Source organism: Triturus cristatus, chromosome 7 (genome assembly GCF_964204655.1).
Source record: "Triturus cristatus chromosome 7, aTriCri1.1, whole genome shotgun sequence".
NCBI lineage: Eukaryota > Metazoa > Chordata > Amphibia > Caudata > Salamandridae > Triturus > Triturus cristatus.
Genome location: NC_140590.1, coordinates 769228386 through 769252242, shown reverse-complemented (window position 1 = coordinate 769252242; position 23857 = coordinate 769228386). Strand labels below are relative to the sequence as shown.

General features: G+C 46.6%; 1 protein-coding gene across 5 annotated transcripts in view; it reads left to right on the top strand.

Annotated features, from left to right (window-relative positions):
- Positions 1-23857, top strand: part of NOTUM (notum, palmitoleoyl-protein carboxylesterase) — a 125240-nt gene that overhangs the window by 14258 nt on the left and 87125 nt on the right. The window contains exons 1-2 of one of the 5 annotated variants that reach the window (XM_085617555.1): positions 13153-13392; positions 18603-18983. The exons of 1 other annotated variant lie outside the window; for it this stretch is intronic. In XM_085617555.1, coding sequence (XP_085473681.1) covers positions 18655-18983 — 329 coding nt within the window. In that variant the 5' untranslated portion in view covers positions 13153-13392; positions 18603-18654. Of the gene's footprint in view, positions 1-13152; positions 14237-18602; positions 18984-23857 lie in introns of those variants that run through there. 3 more of the 5 variants (XM_085617553.1, XM_085617554.1, XM_085617552.1) reach the window with 3 other exon arrangements.

Here is a 23857-nt window from a genome sequence, read left to right as displayed (position 1 = left end):
ACGTAGTGCCTAATTGACGAGTGATAACAAGGCGTGTGAGAAGAATTTCTAGCAGACGAGCTGAATCGGCACAGACGATGTGCCCTTTGGTCAGGTGAGTGTTGGCAGCCAGCAAAACATGGAGAGAGAAAAAAATATATATATAATATACAAATAAAACAAACATTAAAATATACACAATTTGATCACAAAATATTTTTTTTCACCAAAAAATACAATATTAAAAATGGAAATCCCCCCAAAAATATTTACTCAAAATAATATAAACATTAAAAAAACGAATGCTATAAAATATATTTAACCAACATTAGGAAAAGTATTGGAGTCTGGGAATATTAGATAAACTATTCCCACTCCAGTTCACGCAATTACAGGGAAAGCATTGGTCTTCAGAGGGGTTAGATTTAATATTCTTACTCCAGTTTAAGCAACATTGGGGAAAGCGCTTCACTGCAAACACACAACATATGTGAATAACCGTATTAATTTCGAAAAAATATTAAACGTTTAAAATAAACGTTATTAAAACACACTTTTTTTTTTCCTTCCTCATCCGGGTATGGATATGGTACTGAGGCAATGTGAAGGACAGCAGGCATCGAACTATTAATCCAGCATCACATTTATTAGCGTGCTACCATAATACGAATCTGACGCGTTTCGGCTGTCTTCCAGCCTTGCTCGCTGATAGTGAGGCACCATATTGCTTGTGTATTTACAAAGGTGGCGTGTGATGTCTTTACAAACAGTGAAAACAGACTTCGTTAAAATATCTCAAATAAATGTATCAGCAATTCATCATAAATCGTTGACTGCATGAATTAAATCATACATACATTCATGCAGTTTTAAAAAAACCAATCTGTGTATATTATAACTCCTGTTTATTCAATATATTTTGCTATGTCTGGCACCTCCTCTTCACTGACTGGACCAAAACCTCTGTACTCCTGAACTGTTCTGTGTCTACCCTAAGTTTCCTACGTCAAATTCAATTTGTCATGGGGCTCAATTATTTCTAGCACTAAGTGCGATGGGGGTATAAATAAGCTTGGGGTGTCAACGTGGGCTTAGGCAGAGCAAGGACAATCTGGATTTCTTTGTAGATTTTACTTTTAAGTGTACTTGCTTACATATTATTAAACTCCTTTCCTTTTGCTAAAGCAAAATACTGCCTGGATATTTAAGTTCTTAAAGAGATATATTCTATTCGAAGTTTCCACCTTCCCCTTCTGGAGTAAGCCTTCATTGCTCGCTCTACGTGCTCCGAAAGAGACCAGTGTTTAAAGAGAGTACTACTTTGACATTTCAGTTGGCGCGCAACAATATTGTGTCTGTGGAACACGGTGATAAATGACAAAAGTCTTACTAGCTTTTGGCTGGTAACCTTTGATTGCCAAGTAAAGGCCTCCCACATACCCTCAGGGTCATTGCTGCGAAGTGGTCCATGCCATGTAACACCTTGAAGCAGACCTGGTTTTTAGCCTACACCTTGGTTTATGCTGGTATGCTTGGGCTACTTTCTATATGAGATGGAAACCTACAAATGCAACATGGTTCTAGCTAAAACGTTAGGTCGGTTTGCAGATGCCACGCCTGCTATGTGCCCCTTGGTAGCAGTGAAAGGGGTGAACTGTTACCTATGGTCGAATCTCACAGCCTAGTAGCTGGTGAGAAGAGAATACTCCAATTGTACTCCTCTTGAAGTCTCTGGCAGTGCAGAAACGGATAAACTAGGCACTGCACTTGCGTCTCCCCTGCACAGTCTTGACTCTAGAGCAACGTGTTTGTAAACAAAGCACTAGTTTTGATATTCAATCAGGCTGAAGGGAAGCTTACACAAAGAAAGGGAAGTGCTCACATTGAAAACGCGGCAGGACGGTCCAGGTTGCTTTTGATGGCCTTGCCGTGTAGAGGGATTTCAGGGGCATGTGACTTGAAGTCAGATCACGAACAGGAAACAGATGTTGGCACCTAAAAGGGAACTGAGTGCCTTCCTGGTCAGTTATGGGTAAGTTACCATCATTTCTGTGATGGCAGGCAGGTCTGTAGGGATCTCGGGTAAAAACCTGTGAAGACTGCGATCCTAAAAGGCAGCGGGGTCTCTTCCTAGAAAGTCTCTTTTTAAAAGAGCTGAAAGGATGTGCAGCGGAGGATGCTAGCAGGGAGTCCAGTGCTCCCTCCTACTTGTTTTAAATGTGTGACACCTGCATAGTGTTCTCAAACTCACTATTTTTCAGGCAACATTTGATGTGTACCTCAAGCGGAAATTAGCACAGATTTGTTGAAGGAAATATTGACATGGGTAATTAATACATACCGGTAGACGGTTGCAGTTTTCTGTTCTGGACACTTTTTAGGAGTTTTCAGATGTTGGTTCAATTGAACTAACTGAAGTAAACGAGTCCTACAATTCCAGAACAAAGCTGGTAAACGAAAATCCAAAACCGGAGCACTGAGTTCTTGAAATGTGTAGTAAGTAATCTTTTTAACCATAATCATAGCATGATGATGCCAGCCATGATACTTTTTAGTCCCAATGTTGGTGCTTGTGTCTCCAAGTAGGTATCTTGAAAGTAGTTAAAGTAGGTCTTACTTGTCCACATACTAGATATTTCACAACACATTTGCTTGACTGGATATTTTTTCAAAATACAGCAAATACCTCTTTTTCTTACCCTGATGGGGCATCATTAAAAAGTATTTTTTTTGCACAAGCGAAGTGAAATTCAAATGCTGCCCAATTTGACACTGGTTGACATTGTATTACACAGCATTATTATATGTTGCATTTTTCAGTGTAAACATTTAATACAACTGTACTCGTGCTAGGGGACATTTGGTTATTCCTGAGAGTACTGTAAGTTATATGGAAACTATCAAAAAAGAAAATAATTTACTTACCTGTAACTACGGTTATCCAGTATTGGTAAATCTGAAGAGAACTGGCTCCTGCTGGGAGGGTGCTAACAGCTGATTGGCTATATGTCAACATTTGGTCCTTTTTTTAAAAAGGACCTGGATAGGCTACTAATGAGATGGCCTAGGGCCATAATAGCCTATTAAGGATTTAAGGCACTGCTGGAATATTTTACCGTGGGACTCCCATCTCGACTACGGGGAATGATTCAGGCATGCAAATCTGTGAAAGATACCCCAATACTGGATAACAAATGTTTCCTCTGGGTTGTTTTTTCAAGTAGTGTGATACAGTGTGGTAGTCAAGGGGAGAGGACAATGAAGAAATAACAGGCATGGCATAGAATGGGTGAGGTGCCCATATGGAAGTAAAATGGAGAGTGAGAAGCATTAACTAATCACTATGAACTCATAAATACCCTTAAAGACTGCGCAGGTGGTAATTTTGGGCTGGCAGAATGGCTGGTTATGGGACATGGGGGGGCTTTGCTAAGACTGGCGAGGGCCAGCAGTGTGGCTGATTCTCTTTATCTAAAAGATCCCACCATCTGCTCTTTTGAAAGTTCACACCTTCAGATATCTCACCTATGTACATGACACCAAGAACTACCCAGTGGTGTAATGCAAAGTGATGGAACTAACTTCAGTATTGGGATGGAATCTTGGGTCTGTCACCAAGTGGCAAACTTCCTGAAGTAGGTTAAGCCGAGAAGGAGAAGAAACTGATGGGCTCGCAAAGCCATAATGCAGATGTGGTGTTGGGTCCCAGGGCGCCTTCACCGCTCCAATTCTTATCTCGAAGGCAGACTTACTTCAGGTCACAGAGGACTGATTACTCCACACAGTACAGCATATGTACTGTCCCATTCCTTTTTTTTTTTGTGCTATCTTCATCATGGCAGTCAAATGTCAAAGGCACATATAGGCTCCGGTCGGGCACCCAAAGAGCTTCTATGCCCACCCCCTCCCACTGATTCTCCACCATCATCTCTGCACACCAATGCTGTCATATTGAACAATGTTATGGCGCACCAATTTAGCATCATCTAGCTTGTCCTTCCTACCCATAAAACACTGGTGAATCCCACTCCCAAAATGCTTTGAGGCAGCTCAATAGTGGTGAACAGCTCTTTGAAATAACCTGGAGATACATAGGTGCAGCCAGGCCAATTAGTGGTGTGGTGTTTTGAGACCAATGAGCAGATTAAAACGAAGGACAAAAACGGAAGAAAACCTTAATGAAAAGGCTGCAGACTCAAACCACATAGGTGGTATGTAGGGTAATCTGGTGCTTCTAACAACACCACAGACATCTCCAATGCAGATCACTTGCACAGAGTGTGAGACTGTGTATATTGCTGGGGTTGTCTTAGAGAGGGGCAGTGGCCTACGCTAAGACAGTGTAATGTCTCCATTAACAAAGCCCCATGAAGATATGAGCAGGTTTTTGATGCTTCAACCATGGGCTTATGGTGGAATGTGCCCATCGGAGTAACCAAGTGGCATCCTGCATCTCATTTCCTCATTCTGAGGGCCCAGTATGCAACTTTCCATCAGTCTTCTGACTGGTGCTTTCATGCTTTGGATATTTCTCCTAAACAGAGTGTTGGACTGGATAGTGCACCTCTGCTGGCTACTTACCATAGAAATGTACATCAGCTAGTACAGGAAGCTGTATTTTTCATGTCTGGTTCCCTCCAAATGTTGGGAAGAACTTTATAACTGAGCTGTCACTTGCCTTCTGGCCGAATGCCGCTGTTTCTAAATATTAGCTGAGTGTTTGGATTATTTTTAGTATACCTTTTGACCTGAAAGAGTTCTGTACATGTGCAGAAAAAGGTTAACTCGAGGCAGGGATCTTTTGCTGTCTTTCCCTGAAGAGCTAAAGTATGCACTACAGGGCATTGGACTGCTGCAACAAGAACAGAGAAGGAAGAGCAATGTATGGCATAAGAAGATTCTGCCTAGTTTCAGCCCAGTGCCAGAATCCAGGTGGTCCTTGCACTTCCACGATGAGCTTTGGTTCACAAAGACTGAAGAGATCCGAGCCCAGTGAATCTTTGGTGTGTATCCATAATCCAACTATGTGCTGAAATTAGGCTCTGGAGGCCTGTGAGTTGTTCTTCCCTAGCACATCCAACCTTTTCCAAAAAGTGTTACCTATTCCCTATAGGACTCGTACACCCCAGGATGGCTTCCGGCCCCGCCCCCATCCAAACCCACAAATCAATACTTGACGACCAGAGCTATGGGTAAAAAAGGCCATGTTTATTACAAATCATCACACAAACGTGACAATATATAATTCATACAATTTGATACGATATGGATTTATCAAATTCAATCGCTAAGCAATATTTACATTTGACTTGCCCATAACTGCATGATCCATCCGCAAGTCGGACAGAACTCAATTTATTTACATGAAGAACGTTGTCTATTGCTCCAGCACTAAGGGGCCTTCTGGCTCGAGTCCCCCAACCAACTGAGAACCACGCAAGACATAACCCACCTGCGTCCTTGAGGGGTGAACCCCTGCCATCTGGTCCATGTCGCCACCTGAGGGGCCCACCACTCCACCACCAGGCTGCCCATCGGGGCTCGTAGGGAATAACCAGGGGCGGATGCCCCATGCCCTATTTTGTAAACTGGTGCCCATGCCCCCAGCCGGTGTCTCCATTCTCTCTGGGGTGAACTTACCGTCTCTCCCCCTCAGTGCTGGCCTAAGGAGTATGCAGGAGGACTCCCCTTAACAATGTAAAGGCAATTTATGTGGCCTCTTCTCCCCCACAAGGGGGACCAGGGCAGACCGCCCTTCGCCCTCCCCACCATGAGGCAACCTATGAACCATTAAGTTCCCCCCCCGCTCCTCAGACTCGGAGCCATGTCTGATTCATCCTTTTGGGTCCCAGGCATACCTGTGCCCCCCTTTGCAGTGCACCCTATGATCCCCATGCCCACAATTTGTGTCTGGAACGCCAAGCAGGCCCCTTACCTCGGGCAGCCCTAGGCCCAACCAGACTTCCCGGCACTTGGCCGAAATTTAACTGGGCATCTGCCATTAATCGTGTCTCTTAATTTTCTCCTGGCGTCATGAAAAACCACGCCATCTTGGGGAAAAAACCTTCCAACTATGGGCCAACCCAGGCCGAGCTCCCTCGACCTATGACAACGTACCAACTCCATCTTGTCTGGTGAACTATCCGGCTTGTTGCGCATATCGCGCCCCCACTTCTGATTATAGTAACCACCCACCCCGATCACCCAGCTGCCGGAAATAATCCTTAACTATGCACAGGTCTGTACCTGTTAATCGAGGGCATGCCCGCCCCTCCTGGGCCTCCACCAGCCGCTACCGTATGCTCAAGTCATAACCTCCCCTGGAGAGAGTGACTGTCTACCTCACAGAACCCAGTGGGCAGGAACTGCCGGCCCCCCAATGACAAGTTTTGGTACTGTCGGTTTGAGATAGAACAGGAAGATGAGCCCATAATGCATGATTCGTGTGGCCCGACCTAAATTTCTAAACAGCCTTCATCCTCTTCCCAGATGGGTCACCTGGCAGGGAACTGAGCGACACAGCGAAATAGGGATGCCCTCTAATTGAGGGTGTGCTGAAAGCCCCCCTTTTCCCAAAAGTTTTTTCAGAGTTTTGTATAGCGCAACCTCGACCCCAAGGTATACGCGCGCTGTACATGAGCCCCAGCTGCGTTATAGATGAACACCATCAATGTGTTATGCCTGGTTACATTAAGGGGCAGGTTTACAGCCCCTTGTACCATTTTTAGTCACTTTAACAAGGAAGGAATTCTGCCTGACAAAGGGAAGCTACCCTGAGTCATGAATCGCTAACTGGCCTTTACCGGTAGTACGCTAACAAACGCAGCATCCGCCCATCTGCCTTATTGGTAGCCCTAGAGACTCAAAACCGTATGACGAACGGGTCACCTGAGAGTCTATCTAGTGCAGTGTTACCCTAAAGGGGAGAATTTTTTTGCCTGAAGCCAGCTGAATGAGGTGCCCAAACTACCAGCCCCTGAAGAGGTGTGACTAATCTTCAAAAAAGTTACATGATGCCTACATGGGCGGCGTTGCAGGACACTTCGCCCCCCTGCGTATCCTAGAGAAGTACGTGACCTACCAGTGTTCCGAAGGTGATCTTAGGTGAATCCTGTACCTGAACTAGCTACCCAGAAGCACTAGTATTTGCCAGCCAGATCCCGGCTGTATACTGCCAACAATGGGACACATGGTGGGCCCAGTGATACGGGAGACTGACCCATGACGTACAACAGGACCGCTCAATCCAGTCCTACGAACATACCTGCGTATGGTACACAAAAAAGCCACCCCTAGCACATGAGCATTCTCCCCTGGCGGGAGCAATGCAGCATCGGGGGAGGGGACCAAGAGATGGAGCAAACGGGTACTCTAAAATAGTAAGTACCTTCACTTCTATATTTGCATTTACCATGGTCCCCCCCCCCCACCCCCCCTAAGAGCGGGGTCATCCTATAATTTAATAAATGGCAGACCAAACGTGTGTGTAACCATGTGCGCGCTAAAAAATTCATATATGTATATTTTCAGTCAGGGTGCGGTTTCTGGAAGGACGCGGGATAGCTCCATACCTCACACTCAACATTGTTTGGAAATCAAAACATCTAACCTTCCCACTGCTGAAGCAATTTTGAAACGCCAGCGTGTAATATTTGTGTTGTTATATCAGGAGGGGCAGGCAGAGTTCACGCTAGTCGCTTCCCGGCCCCTCTTCCTAAACCCAAAACATTGACAGAGCAGAGGCCCGCAAGCTTCACACTTGTGCGACAAGCCAGAGAACAGGGTGTGCTTCCGCCGCCGCTTTCAAGACCTGTGAGGTGGGAAACGGGACCAATGTCACGGGGAGACGAGAAGCAGCCCGGGCGGTGTTTGTAAACTCGTGCGTGTTTGTCTTTCATTTATTTCTAATACCACCGCACAGCCACCTGGGAAACCCGGTACTGCTGCGCACCTAAACGCTGCATTATTGAAAACGGGCTTGGGCTTCAATGCATACTTTTCCGAACTCGTGAGTGGTTTGTCAAAGCCACACAGTGCTCATGTCAAATATAAAAGAAACCAAGCATCGATCAATGGACAAAGTGTAACCGGTGATTACTAACAAAGAGGCCCAGGTGCGCCATGGCATGATGCATTCGGTTTTGTATATCTTTGGTTTTTTGTGTTTTTTTTTATTTTTTATTTTTTTTTTTTAAATTGGCAGACCAATGTTTAAAAGGGTTCTATCTGTATTGGGGACAAGGCCTGCCTTTACTTGATAAATACACATCGGTAATACCGAAGACGTTTGTAGGCCCCAGGAACTCCCAAAGGAAGCCTCCCCGCTGAAGTCTCAGTGGTTTTAGAAGGAAGTCTATGTAAAGTCTATTTTTATGGATTTCAGATGCAGGTTAACCTGTTACTCACGCTGATTTATTCAATATTAGATTTAATTAGAACAATATATTTGGAGGTGTCGATCTGTATTGCCCATCTTTTTTGGCGCCACCTCGAATCCAAAATCTGGAAACCAACCGCACTTGCTTGAGTTAACAAAACCACCAATCAATAATAACTTCTGTTCTTTTCAGATGCACATCAGATCATTTCTCTCCATAGTTCTGCAATAGGCGACCCAAATATCTCGTCACCACATGGACCCCGAAGAAACCGGTTGCAAATTGCCAATGGAACTGTACTCCAGTTTACATATCCACCCTAAATACAATTTCAGACTCAAAACACGCAGCCGTGTGCCCCGTTTTTCCACCCTGTGTGTGCCTCTCAGTGCATCATCCATTCCCAACATTCCTCCCTCCTAAGTGCCGAAAAGATTGCCAGGTTCCACTTTTCAGGCTGACAAGCAAAGTGACATCAGCGGGGATGGTGTACCACAAACCCTCACCATCTTCCAAGCAGAGACAAGCGCCCATGTGCCTGCCAAGCAGAGCTCCAGCGGCCATACAGATGGAACAACCCCAAAACATTACACGCAGAGCCAATGGCAATCCTCAATCAATTTGAGAAGTGGGCCAAAGACAAACACCGCACCGGCACTCGCCCCCTCTCTCGTTAGACGGCGAATCGCCCAGGACCCAATCCTGAAATATAAACACGCCGATAGGACCTCCGTAAACACAGCAGTGAGAGGGGTAGAGCAGTCCTCTGTCGTGGCAAGAGAATTAAAATGCATTCACGAGCAGTACAGACCTACAGCCCGCGAGAGAAGTGCACAGACAGGTGTGTATAGAAAGATGCCCACACCGATCGCACTCTCCAAACTCGACATGCCATGTACACAATGCCACACAATTGCAACATCAGCGCTAGGACAGGAATGCAAAGGGCCCTTCAAACCCCTTGTACTGCACCTAAACAAAAGGGGCCACACCTATTGGCCAACACACACTGTGTGATCTACAGAGACGCGCTCGGCATCGACTGTGCCCCCAATCTGGTACCCACCTCTGCAACGAGGGTCCGCAAAGAAGACCCACAAAGACCACGCCTTCCCTCCCAATCCACAGCGCCAGAGCTTCCTGTGTGAACAAATACGGCCAGCCAGCCACTGGCCAATTAGGCCAGAGAAGAAGGGGTGGTGGGGGGAGACCGAGGGGCCGAAAAGCAAAAGGCACACACACACCACTCTGACCGACCGAGTGCGAGCGACTCGAACTCTCTTAAAACTGTGGACTTCGAAACTGCCAAGCAGAGTCTTGGCTGCCCCACTTGGCCAAACTGTGCGAGTTTGGGCCCCGCTCCCAAAATTCCATGGCTCCCTTCAACCACCACGCCAAATCGGAGGTCCGCGACCGCTTCCCTCCACGCAACTCTCTACAGCTGCCCCCCCCCGAAGAAACTCGCACTTTAGACGGCGCACTCCTGAGCTCCCTCCCCACGAGGACACATTCATGACTTGCATCCCCCGATGAAAAGATCGGTGACAAGCGCCCATATAGGAAACGGATGCCTAATCCCTTCCGCCGCTGGATTAACGTAATTCGAGACGGACAGGGGGTGAAAGGCGACCAAAGCGGACACTCCTTTCCCGCGTGCTTTTTAAATCTATTGCGCACTGGGCAGCCGCCGGGACCATTGGCGTGAGGGGTCATCTGATCCACTCCCCCCCCCTTCTACCACAAAATCAATCAAAGGCTTCCCCCGCGACTGCCCTGCAACACAACCGAAAAAAACCCTTCCTTTTACCTCCGTGCACCACCAGTACACTATGGCTAAATCCCCTCTTCCTAGGCTGCGCCACACTTCCGGCTGTACGGGAACTCCACTGCTCTCCACTTTCTTGACCTTCAGTACTGCTATCCCACAACTGCCATCCATCAAATTCCACGAGCGCCGGTCCTCTAATCGACGCGTAACTCGACGACCTGCACAAACGAAGCAAGAAAAAAATTCAAGGAGACCCCTGCATGCAGGGGCCGGCGCAGTAAGGAAGAGAGGGCGAGGATCAGGGCAAGTTGCCCTAAATAGGCCCACGCCCACTCCTCCCCCCTCGGCTGGAAGTGATGTCACAATGCTGCCCCGGAAGTAATTCCCGCTGCAATCACGTTTACTCCATCGATGCGGACCACCAGGGGGGAACGTGACCGGGTTCCCGGGGGGCCGCGTCCTAAGGGCGTGCTTCATTATATTTTGCGCTTTTCATTTGTGATGGTCTGTTAGCCTCCAAGCGCGTAACCTGTCCTGCATTGCTTACCCCTTTCCTTGGCCCCGTTGTGGCTCAAGCTAACTGGTCGGCAAGAGTGTATGGGACTGCTGACCCTACAAAGAATAGTGCAGCAGCACCCATTTCAGAATGCTGTGATTCTCACAGCCACACACTTCCATTGAAGTGCTCGTCTGTGATTAGAGAAGATAGCCGTGAAAAACGTGCTGAAACATCACAATCCTCCTCTTCAGCAGCCAGCTGGTGTTGTGTGTGTGCCCAATTTAACAAAGGGTAGGTTAAAAAGGATGATTGGGGTTGGAGAGAGGTCTGTGCCATAATATGGTATGGAAAGATACTCGGGGTAATAATTCTAAAATCCACTGAACTCTTTAAAGCATTATGTGCTGTATTTATTAGTAGTTTTTCAAACTCATTTTCCCCTTTCTCTTGAGATATATATTTTCTGGTATTTCATATTATGTCCCAATATATGTTTCATTGTATACACCAGCCTTGAAAAAGCCTTGCCCTGTTGGCCTTTGGGTGAAACCTGTGTCAGCTGCACTTTGAAAAACTACTAATAAATATAGCACACAATGCTTTAAGAGTTCAGTGGATTTTGGAATTGTTATTCTGAGTATCTTTACAGACCATATTAGGGCACAGACAACTCTCCAACCCCAATCATTCTCACGTATTTAGTGGCTCTTGGGTGTAACCACTTGGGAGAGACGTGCCATTTACAGAATTGGGTCCTGACTCTTTGGCGTGAACCCTGGTATTACCCACCCATTGCATTAAAAACAATGTAAGTTAAAAAGGAACTGGTTAGACCTCTAGCTACAAACTAGACCTTGCAGTCAGATTTTGTATTATTTCTACAAAAGCACATAAAATCTCTTGCATTTAAGCCTGAGACGGAGTCTAGAACCCCATTCATAGCAACTAGCATTCAATTTGAACTTTCATAGCTATTATGTATCTTTCTTAATTTAAATGGTCTTCTCTTTTTATACAGAAAAGGCGCTGCCTGGACCTGTTTATTGTAAGTGATACGAATGCTTGGTGATTCTTAACATTCTACCTCAAGCCACCCTCCAAGAGCATGCCTCCACTGTTTGACCTGTAAGTCAGATCTTAACAAGCAATGGCACAGGCAATCGGTCTGCTTTAACATATTGCAATGCATGCAGACAGGTGCCTGAAAAAATTGCATCCATACGATTGCACATTACAGCCAGATCTATTGGCTTGAAATGTGACCATCGATGATGATTGCCTGTACTTTTTTAGCTGTAAACCAGTCCCTCCTGCAATGCAATGCAGTGGAGTTACTCCATAGAAGTGGAATGATATACCAAACACTCAATATATGAGGTGAGCGAGAAATAACCCTTTGGTCTGATATAAAGTCTGACAGTGTCTCAAGCCAATGGCCGAAAGAGGATGATCCAAATGATCCAATTGTTTAAGGAAACTAACCGAATGCCTGCTCTGGGTAAAGTGTAAACTTTCTGTCTGCAAACAGCTGTGCTGTCGACTCCGACCTAAATATGGAGACACTTGACAATTCAGTAAGCTTCAAATAGTATCGGACTATCGCGCTTGCACTGACAATCCTTGCTACAGGGAATGACCAATTGCCTTTAATCTCTCCCTGTCCCAGAGAACTGGGATTACACTGCCCCTCGCTGAGCTCGGAGGCGCTCGGCGCAGGTCTGGGTGCCTTCGCCGGTGTCCCTCAAAGCTGATCCCATTCTGATACCACAGCTCTGTACGCGCAGGACCGTTACTATGCAGAGGTGAGTTGTGAGGATGGTGTGTGTGAGCTCTTTGAACGCTGGAACAAGCTTCTTCAGTGGTGGTGCAGGGAGCAAGAACCAATCATTTATTGGCCCGAATTGGTGAGGGGGGGGAGGGGCACGGAAGAATGTGGGGGTTCATTTACCATGAGGACCATTTACTAAGCTTTGCATAAACTCTGCTTTGTGAGAATGGGATGGATACAGCGTGGGTCGCAAGGGCGGCGGGAGGGGTGAAGGAGATGTGTGCTGTTTCTGGGTACTGGGCTTTTTTCATGGGTGGGAAGTCGGAGGCGGAAGTTTTAGAGTAAAGGTTTAATTTTCCTTCCTGTCATATATCTACATTCGTCAGTGTTTACTGGGTAGCAAAGTTGGAAAACAGTACTTTATATAAGCTTGCAGGGGGAGGGTGAGAGGGGGTCCGAAGCCTTACTCCGCATCCCTAATGGCCGAGTCCCTCCAGGTACCGAAACCCAACCCCCAAGGCCCATTTCCCTGCTCTAGAGCCCCCATGAAAGGGGGTCTTGTGGAGTCCCTGGTGCCCCTCCCTTGACATCAGCCCGCCCTGCCCGCCTCATGTTACTGCTGAGGGAGATGCCTCATCCGGACCGCACTGAGCCTCGACCACATCAAAGGAACTCCCGCCCCCCCTTACCCACACCCCGAGCCGGCCCCCGCAGCAACTAACTGCACAAGGGACCGAGCCAGAGTGAGCCCAGAGACTGAGAGAACCGCCTGGGAGTCAGGAGGAGATCCCCAAAGGCAAGAGAGACGCACAGAGACTGAGCCAGAAAGAGATCAGGGAGGCAGAGACTACTGGAGAGTGAGGAGGAGATCTCGAGAGGGAGGTCCCCTGAGACGGGTGTAGGAGAGCCACGAAAAGCAGTGAGGGAACGGCTACATCAGCGACGGGGGAGACTTCACAGAGATCCCCGGTTACATTGGGGCTCGGAAACCCCGGAAAATGTGAGGAGAGGGAAACCCACTGAGGCAAAGAGACCAGGGAGGGTGAGAGTGGTGCAGAAACAAGAGGCGAATCAAGGCGCAGATCTGGAGGGAGGACCCTACAGGCTGGGTCAGGGAGACGCCGAGATCGGGGGAGACCCCCACAGAGAGACCCCTAGAGACGGGGAGACCCATAGAGGCTGGCCTAGAGGTTAAAGACGGTTCGTAAAGGATAGCCAGGTACACAGTCAAAGGAGAAAAGGTCCGTAACCTCGATACGTCCATTTATTTACCCAGAGCTACGTGATCCCGGGATAAAGCGGCCGCACGCTGCTATGGCCCGAGCGGCGGGCGGCGTGGTTCTAGTCTAACCTGAGGCGGAGATGCCGCGCTGGGACAGGGTCGTGCAGAAGAGGACCGTATGCTGCCGGCCTGTAGTATAAAAGCTGCCAACGTCCGCGAAAAGTCTATGCGGGACCGGCCTGCAGGGACCCCACTCGCCCAATAGGGTTTGGGAGACCGTGCTAGGACTGCAACCTGGCAACTACTGGGCAAGAAGTTGCGCGAGCCCAAAGCAGGAGCGGAACTGCCAACACCAGGAGAGAAAGCTTACCTGCTCTGGTTGTGGGCGTTTGAAGGTGCCATGCTACCAGCTGCATGAATTCGGATCTGCATGCATCTCAGGTTTGGGCATGTATAGACACCGGGCTAGGACATGCCCACCTTTCGGCCTAGAAGTTGCACAGATTCCGGGCTAAGAGCAGTACGAATACAGCAGGGGTTCAAACCATCTGGAGGGGCGCACGCAGGACCCGGCTGCAGGAGCTCCGCTTGGAGAAGACGGGTAATCTCCCACCTGCTAAAGGTGACCCTCCCTCCCTTTGCCCCCAACAGTCTCGAGACCCTCTCACGGGAAATACATCCAGCCCGCCCGACTGTCTACCCAGCGTGTGCCCAATATGAAGTAACCACAGACCCTGGCCCAGCTACCAACTAACTCCTGTTTGCACCATCTAACCACCAGCCACTGTCTAATATACACGCCCAACCTGTATCTGAGTACCCACAGACCTCTTCATATGCTAACTCAACCATCACTGCGTCATCTATCCACAGACAACTGCTCACTCTAGATCCCAGCTACTGCCTATCTGCGTTCCATACTGCCGGTGTCCTATCTGCACATTCTCCCCATACCTACTCATCCCTGCTCCCTACACCAGCAGAACTATCACTGCCCCATCTATCGACCATACCCACCAATCTCTGCCCCTTCTAGCCACCTGCTTCTAGTACATAAACATTCATCCCCACCTCTGCTCCCATTTCCAATCCAGCCGGTCTCCAGATACCACTGAAATGTCCCAAACATAAACCCAACCAACTGTATCTGTCAACCACTTAATGCTTCATATACTACCCCAGCCTCCTCTATTCACCAGCAGGAGACCCTGCCACCCACCTAACCTTTTCAATCACCCACGACCTCTCACTGTATAAGTCCAACTCCTCAATCTCTCTAACCACCAAATTCTGAGCAACTCGCCAAGCAACTTCTGCCAATATACTCATCAAGGTATTGTGACCCATCCTGACTAGTGTAGCCAACCAACTTCATCATGTACCCCACCGAGTCTACTCAACTACGACTAACCTGTCACATCTAGCCCCCAAGTCCTTTTACACCCTCTTTGATTGTTACAAATTAGTTTAGTTGTTTTTCTATTGCATGGTACTATGAACAGAGAGAGTTAAAAGGAGCGCTAGAGGTACTGGGTGGCAGCATGATGAGGTAGCCTGGCTGAAGTAGCTGTTGGGTTCACTGGGGACTGATGCACATGGGAGAGTGCATGTGATTGTGCAGAATTGACTTCCTTATATTCAGTGTACCAGAATATATTAAACGATGATCGGTTCTGAACCCTGTGCCCCGCATTTTGCATGCTCAAGTCTTCTCTTCAGCTAGTATGGTCACCTTTTAATATATGGTTTTCTTTTCAGCCAGTGTAGACCCCCCCCCCCCCCATTTCTCTGTGGTAGTTTTTTGATCATCCTAGCGCCTTAACCTAGCTTCAGCAGGTCTTTGCTCAATCGGTTACCTGGAATTCTTTGCACAGTCCCCTCCATTCTTACCCATAGTGGTGCATGTCTCCCCTCAGTCTGGCGCCAGCGATTATCTTCAGCAATTCATTTCTCAATCAGCACTCTTGTGCTGCTTTTTCCAAAGTCAAGCACTTGAATCTCCCTTCAGCAAATCTTGACTCAGTCTAGTATCCGCATACATCTTCGGCAGTTCTTTGCTGAGTTTACCATCATACCTCTGTTCATCAGATCTTTGCTCAGTTCAACATCCATTAGGTGGTCTATACAGTGTTAGCATCTTGCTAATGTTGTCACGTCTCAGTGATCTGAGACACTATGTGTGCAGAAGGGCCAAACCCTATTTTCTGGTCGCTGTACGAGTGCTGCAGTCATCCTTTCGGGTTTTTATGGTCATCTGTGTAGTCTCCGCTCATCTTAGGCAAGCATTAGGTTGTTTACATACGGAAACTCTGCCCCTTCTCTCACTGTGCTTCAGTTTGCTGACAACTTTTTAAATGGGCCAGCTTCATGACCCCTAAAGTTTATACGAGTTTGAGGAGAGTCCCGCTCTTTATACTGTTCTCTGCTAAACTGGTAGGATTTGAGGCTGCTTTGTTCAGGCAAGACCTGAGTGAGTGTTCAGAGTGTTTAACTAGCAATGGCTCCTTTCTGTAGTTGCTCTTTGATCCAGCACCACTTTTCAGCAAATGTTTGCACTGGTACCAATGGTATATAACCAAATCACAGTATGGCTACACAGTCTAAGCACCAAGGGACTCCGTATAAAGGTTGGAAATTAGATATCATCTAGGTACTAGGACATCAACCTGTCTGTACCCTAAACCCAACATTCGGAAAACAAAATTGTGGACTACAACATCTAGCAAACCACCACAATATGGTCTCTTGCTTTTGCCACATAAATCCATTTAGTGGTATATCATCTTACAGCCTACAAGAGGTACACACAACTAGCTTAAATAGTCAAACAGCACACAAGGCCTAGAGAAAGAGCCCAAGACCTGAATCCGTTCTGAAAATCACCATGTGCAGAGAGCCCACTACTGACTGGAAGGTCGCAAGAATCGGCCTCTCCACTTAATGCAACACCTCAGTGGGAGTAACCCAAACCATCTACCCGCATCACATATGGTTTTGAATATAATTTTTGCCACGGAGAACACCTAATGAGTAGAATCTCACTCGCGGACAATGGCGTCAAAAAGCTCTAAACTATTAAGGCGAATCGTGCAGTGAGCAAATTCCTAGTAACACATGATAACAACTGCATCTATCTCTCTTCCTTATTTTAGTCACATCAGTTGTCTTCATTAATTCTTGCTCTGCCTGCCGCTCTCTTCAGTCAGTTTCTGCTCAGTTGAGCACATGAACGTGTCTTAAGTGGTCTACCTGCACACCTCTCCAAACAATCTCTGCTCAGTGTGGCACAAGTTTACTTTTTCAGCCAGCATCTGTCTCAACTAAACGTACCAAAAAAGTGATTGCTCTTTGCCTTTATAGTGAAATGCATTAATGTATTCATCTCAAACATGCCCAGTACTGTGGCCTTACTGCACACCTTCCGAAACCATTACTAAAGGCAGGATGGTAATAGCCTCTCTGCAGAGGGAATTGTTTGGGAGAACTGCACAATACCAGCGAACAGGCATCCACGACTCTCCTAAACTATGAAATGGAAGATTCCTAGGAGCACGGTAGGTCAGCAGCAACTTTTAACACCCCAGGGGCACTTTTGTGGCCTCAGATACTTGTGTAGCACGGTGCAGGCACACAGTTGTGCCAGTGCAATGTGAAGTGGATGCTCCTTTATTGGTATAAGGGCGTGCCACCATGCCATTAAGCATTTGCCTTCACCCCTGCACCACCACCACCACATTTAAGGTGCACATGCGAAAATGCCCCCAGGCACATGCTCACTGTGTATCACCCCGCAGGTGGCACAGTCCATGTGCCACAACGAACGTCCTTCTGGAGAGGGAACGGCTGATTCTAAGGACCAACCAGTGATTCCACTAGCAGAACTACAGTACAGACTCTAGCCCCATGTCTGCCCCACCACAAGGGGATTGCTGCTCCTGGCTAGATATGCCTACAAAGAGTGGCTCTGTGCCTTTAGCATGTGGACCTTGTAAGCCAGTCTCTGAAGGGAGGTCACGACTACCCCTCCCCAAGGGTGATCACCCCCCAGGGGGAACACGGGTCCAGGTTGTGGGAAGGCTCCTGCAGAGAAAGTTAGAGGGGCAGTTTCAATCTCCAACCTGTGTTTTGCTGCCATGCTCTCTCCAGTGCACGTGCCAACTCTACAAGTTCTCGATTGCTTTGGAAAAATAGCATTTGTTTTGATGTCCTGGTGTGTGCTACGTGCACCTGCTGAGGGTACACCCAGAACTGTGTGCGACATCTGTGATCCAGTATCTGAGCTCCAAGCTAAGAGGAAGGATCTCCCTCTTTCGACCCTTAGTCTGTGGCGCTGCCTCAGCTGTGATGCAGAAGTCTCTGGAAGTGCAGATGATTGCTCTTTCTTCGAGAAGTCCGTACAATCCTCTTGGGCAATGTCTTTTTTGCATCCTTACTTTACAGCTCCACAGCACTGGGAAGTTTAAGAAGTGCAAATTCTAATTTCGGTTCTTCCACTAAAACCGCATAGTGCAGTGCAGAAAATATAGTGATTTTACCATGTGTGGAACAAATAACAACGGTAAACAGTAAAGCATTTTAGAGCCAGTCCATTTACTTTTAACTCCTCCAGTACTAAACTCCGCTTTCCCTGGCTGTCCCAGAGTGTGATCTATGCCCACTGTCTGCGCTTAACTATTGTATTGCTTGGTCATGCTTGAACTCTGCATCATTTGAGGCTGCCCACTGTCTGAATGTCCTCCATGATAATACCAGCACTTCTAGGAACTACGAATGTCTGCTCACCCAGACACCTCCCCTGATCGATTTGTGAGGCCTGTTTTTCCATTTCATCCGAGGAGGTACCACTGTGTCTTGGTTCACAAAGGCACATGGTCCTTAATCGTCAGTCAGACGTGGGCTCCAACATCTGAGATTGCTCATAGTTGAGGGCTTCTTCGGCCTCTGGTCTGATGTGAGACTTTAATAATGCCATTTTCCTTGTCATGCAGGTTGTGGTACCAGCGGCTTCGCTTGAACTCTACCTGCTGACCAAACTGAACGATGGACGTTGGGGCGATGCAGGTGCTGATGATTCTAGGACTTCTGCTCGGGGGTCCTCGGACTGGAGAGAGTAGAAAGAGCTGGCGGAGGCGAGGGCAGCAGTCACCAGTGCCCAGCAGCACTCACCGGAGTGATTCAGGAGCTCAGCCTGTGGAGAGCTTCCCATTGGACTTCACAGCGGTGGAGGGGAACATGGATAGCTTCATGGCCCAGATAAAGAGTCTGGCGCAATCACTCTACCCCTGCTCAGCACAGAAGCTGGAGCATGACATGAAGCTTCACCTCCTGCACAACACATCGGTCACCTGCAACGACGGCAGCCCAGCTGGGTAAGGACAATGTGTAGACTTGGGAACGGGTGGAAAATGGGGAGATGGTGGGTAGAGGCACAGGGTCAATCCTCTGTTTAAAATCCATTGCCTTACAGTTTACAGCCCCATGACATCTAACCTTTCACCCTCACTTCTGCGATGCTGAACTCCACGAACAAAAGTTGCCTACCATAATTTTATGGAGTACTAAAGAGTCCCCTTTTTGGGTCCATTTATAATAATGTGTGGGACCTGCCTTCTCCTTCATCCATATTATCTCTTGATTTTGTTGCCCAGTTCATATTCGGACTATTGCTAGTATTGTCGCCCTGCCAGTACACCACTGCGATCCAGTAATTTTACAAAGAATCATCACTGGGCCCCATCTCTACTAAGGTTTCACCATCTTCCCATCTTACCGTGCCAGTTGTATTTAACTTTGGCATGTACACATCTTATCCTGCTCAAACTTTCTGGTCCATGACTCCTCCTTGATCGTCCTGGCTCTGAGCTTCAGATGACTTGACAGAACAATATGTAAACTCCAAATGAAACAGTTGACCCTGTGGCTATTCATCCTAACTTCCGTCAAATAACAAACAAAAACCAGCATTGGCATAGCCAATAGGTCTCGCCTTTGGGACCTTATAAGTGTTTAGCCATGCAACAGTTGCATAACTAAATACTTATAAGGTCCCAAAATCGAGACCTATTGGCTATGCCAATCGGCCGTGCGGCCGCGAAAGTGATGCGCGCGCCCCCGCGCACATGCACTGTAGCTCTAGGCTGGCCTGGTAGCACTTTTTGGAGCCCTCTCAATAAGTCTCACCAGCCCAGCGCATGCGCTGGGTCAGGCGAGACCTAAAAAGGGCTTTTGAGTTTTAATCTTGACATAGGATCGATCCACAGATCAGAGACTGGTAGTCCTATAACCCTTCAGGCTTGCTTGTGCTGCATTAATTGGCCTAAAAGTGACCTCTGAATAGACGCTGACCGTCACCCACACCTGTATTCGACCTGCTAGCAAGCACATTCATCTTGTGCACTCCTTATAGTACAGAACATGGATCTTGATCTTTCTTACTCCATGCACTTTTTATAGTGCAAGCCAATCCTATCCCGTGCGTTCCTTATAATACATAGCATCAATGTCTTGTTCAGTTCTATTGCAGATCAGCAGCATCTCTAATGTAACTTGGTATGCGGGTCTCATCACCCATTATGCACATCTCATGCCTTCCATACAGTGCAACTAAAGTGGCTCTCTTACATTTCTTGTAGACTTGTGCATTCCATGTGATAGCTGATAAGCATGCTTTGTGCATTTCTCAGAGTATATGTGCCTGGTTCACTATTCAGAGTGAAAAGCATACGCACCTCGTGCATTTCTTGATATACTCAGCAAACCCGGATCTTTCATTCGTTATTTTTTTGGCCACTGACACTCGAAATGTTTTCCACATAATTATGCATCTGTTAACATGCCACCTAATCAGCCACCGGCTGCATACATTGCAGAGCTAAGAAACCACATTTTTTTTTGTCATACATATAAGTTACTACAAATATGGTTGATGAAATACAGTACTTATGATGACACTACAAAAGTGACTGGCTAGCTCTAACATCGATTCCAGTACTCTGGCATTAAAAGAAGTGAGCATTTTCTGTAGAGTGTGGGAATCTCCCTACGGGATTTATGGAATACATACCTATTTAAAGCTTGTAAAAAAATGGTATTCTTTGTGATGGAAAACATTTGTTGCACTGTTGATGCCAATTAACGTCTTAAACCATTATTACAAGAGAACAGTTCTTTCACCTCTTTATCAAATCCGATGACTTGGATCTTCAAATACTTTCTAATGAGACCAGTAGATGAATCTATCTCGTGTAATACTGTTTCACAATTCTGTTTCTTGTTGGGAGGGTTGCTTTCACAGAAGTGCCTTGTTAGAATTGCAAGCAGGACTTAAAGCTGACCTGCAGGAGACCAGCTTTAAAACATGTAGACTAAGAGGTGAACATTAGAATTTCAAATGTTTGTGTATATAATAAAAAGTCTTGGGACTGTTTTGCCGGCTTCTTTCTGTGACAAGTTGGCTACCCGACTTTAAGTATGGCGACATAAGATATTAACTGGTGGGACGAATCAGTTATTTATATATAATAGAGAGAGAGAGAGGACAAAATTGTTCTGTAAGCTTTTTGTATGAAGAGGCAGAACCTGTGGTATTAACTAGTAGAGTTCCGTGAGACACATTCATTAATTGCCCGTGAAGAACATTTTGATTATGTGCTGCTTGTGAATATTTGTTCTTAAACCCTCTATTCTCTTAAGTATCAGGATCCATTGCGTATTGATACGTGTTAAACACTATAAAAGCTAAATAGTACCACAGAAGGTGTTTTACTTTCTTGCTGCATACTTCATTCTTCCCACCACATAAGGTGGTCCTGCATTGTCCCATACTTTTACTGGCCCTGTTCATAGCTGCATGCCTTAATTCCTAGTGCAGATCGCACGTGTTTCTTGCACTAGTCTGTGCAGCACGAAGTCTGCAATACAGGGGGTCTGTTTCAAAAACCTATAATCTGCAGCACGACCTGCAGATTACACTGTAAAATGTTTTAGTTTAAACTGATCAAAAGTTACAACTCATGCTGCAAGGGTAAATGCAGATAAAGGCCGTAGTAAAAACGTTGTTGCCTACATTTCAGACAGATGTGTTTATCTCTCCACAGATTTCTGAGTCGTATGCCAGAAACGTGTGGCAGTCTCCATATCACTGAACAACGTGCTAATATAATGAAAATGATGGCTAGGGCAGACACTTCTGTGCTTTGTCTAAATTAAAATCCCAATATATATTTTTAGCATTTAAATGAACTATATGGTGAAATATATTCTGTATAATATAATCTCAAAGTAAGTAGCTTCCTTGTTTACAGTAGTCCACTGAATTTCAAAAGCTTTGCACTTTATTTTGATGTCAATATCGCAGTGTGTTAAATGTGGATCGTTGAATGATAAAGCAACAGAATGTGACGCATACATTGCCTTAAACTCCATAGTAGGCCCTCCCACCGAAGGCATGAACTCGATGCAGCAAACAAGCAAACGTCTCCCTCTGTCCCAGGGCCTTGGTAATAGTCTCCAGTAGAATTAAAATGTGTGCTGAAATCCGAGCAGACCTCGTCCAGGCTCTTCCATGATCTCATCACTCACTTCCCCTTTCATCCCCCACTTCTCCCCCTAAGTGAACAATGCCAACCTAAATCTCATAATCCAGGCTTTCAAAGGATTTCACAATCCTGAGCTCTGTAGAAGGCTCCAGACCAGGAGGTGAGCTCACAGAGGAAGCCTCTTCCAGGACACGAGCTGAGCACAGAGGCTGCCCCCTCCATACACCTGTGCAGCAGATTACATCAGCAAACCCCACTCCGCCACCCTCTCTTGTTAGCACGTGAAGGTGACCTGTAAATGCGTGGGAAAAGATTGCAAAGGTACAGCCCTTACCTTCTGTATGCGTTCTGTGCACGTGTGGGAAACTTGCACTGCTGCTGCCCGTACTGTAGCTCTAACGTTTGAATGAGAAATGCTTGCAGAAAAGCCTCAGTTGGGCGTGCGAGTTCAGCCTGGTGTTGGGTCATTTCTTCAGGTCCTGGCATGCAGATTACAGGTTTGTATCTATTTGCTGGGGACTTTTCTCTTTGTCCCAGGGCCCTGGATACTTTGGTTTGGAAAGGATGGCCGAGGTCACCTTAGCGTAAGACTCGCCAGTGGTGTCTGCGGTCCTGAAGTCATGCTTTACTCTGAGGGGCGAGGGGGTTGGCTACTAGGATAGATGCACTGTGGGAGAGGAATTACCAAATTCGCCATGGGTCAATGTCCAATGAGGGAGATTTGTTTTAGAAATGAGTAAGTACTTAAAACGGGAAACAGCCATTACATCGCATGCATAACCACGCATGCGATTAGAACGCGGTCGTTACAACCACCGCATTGTTATATCGCAGTACCATTACAACGCAAGTCATTACAATGACTTGCGGTAGGGGGCGCTCTAATCTCAGGAATAGTATAATTTACTATTCCAACACCTTACCTACTGTTGCATACACTGGATTTGGAATAGTAAATTATACTATTCCAACATCCAGAACCCTGTACAGCAAGTCTTTGTAACGACTTGCGTTGTAAAGGTACTGCGATCAGGGGTGTGGAATTTAATAAAATATATACTTGTCCATGGGGCAGGTTGCTTGTCCTGTAACAAAATCCACTTGTCCCTTTTGTTGCATGTAATGCTGTGACAAATTATGGCAAGCAATCTCATTATATAAGAGCTCCGAAATAGCCTCTCTGATTATGCCAGGGCTCCTTCCATAGTAGGGTTTGAATACTAGCAATCTGCCATGTTTCCGCAGATCTACATACTGGCGCTGAAATTAATGGTAAGCAACAGTTCCAGGGTTGGAATGCCCTTTTGAGTCTGTGCAAACCTACTAACTTGCATGTTTTAAGGGTTTTCACCAACTCGTCTCTTATCTTTTCCCATACTGAGAAAGGTTGGAAATTTACTCCTGACAATGGCAGATATAAAACTTCTTCCAGGGTTGGGAAAAAAGTGGTTGGAGGGAAAGTGAACATGCAAACACTCAGATTTTCTTACGAGCAAATCTACACCTGCATATTTGCTCATGCTAAAATGCTGTTAACAAATATTTTCTAGGAGTACTATTTCTTGGCCTACTTCTGTAAAGTCTTGTGAATTCACGAAAGTTGTATATCTGCACTTAATACAGGGACATGAGTGCACTTTTGAGACTTTATTTATTAATTGGGCCCCTAATTAGGTCTGGCGTTAACCATGATCCCTTGTGTTTAT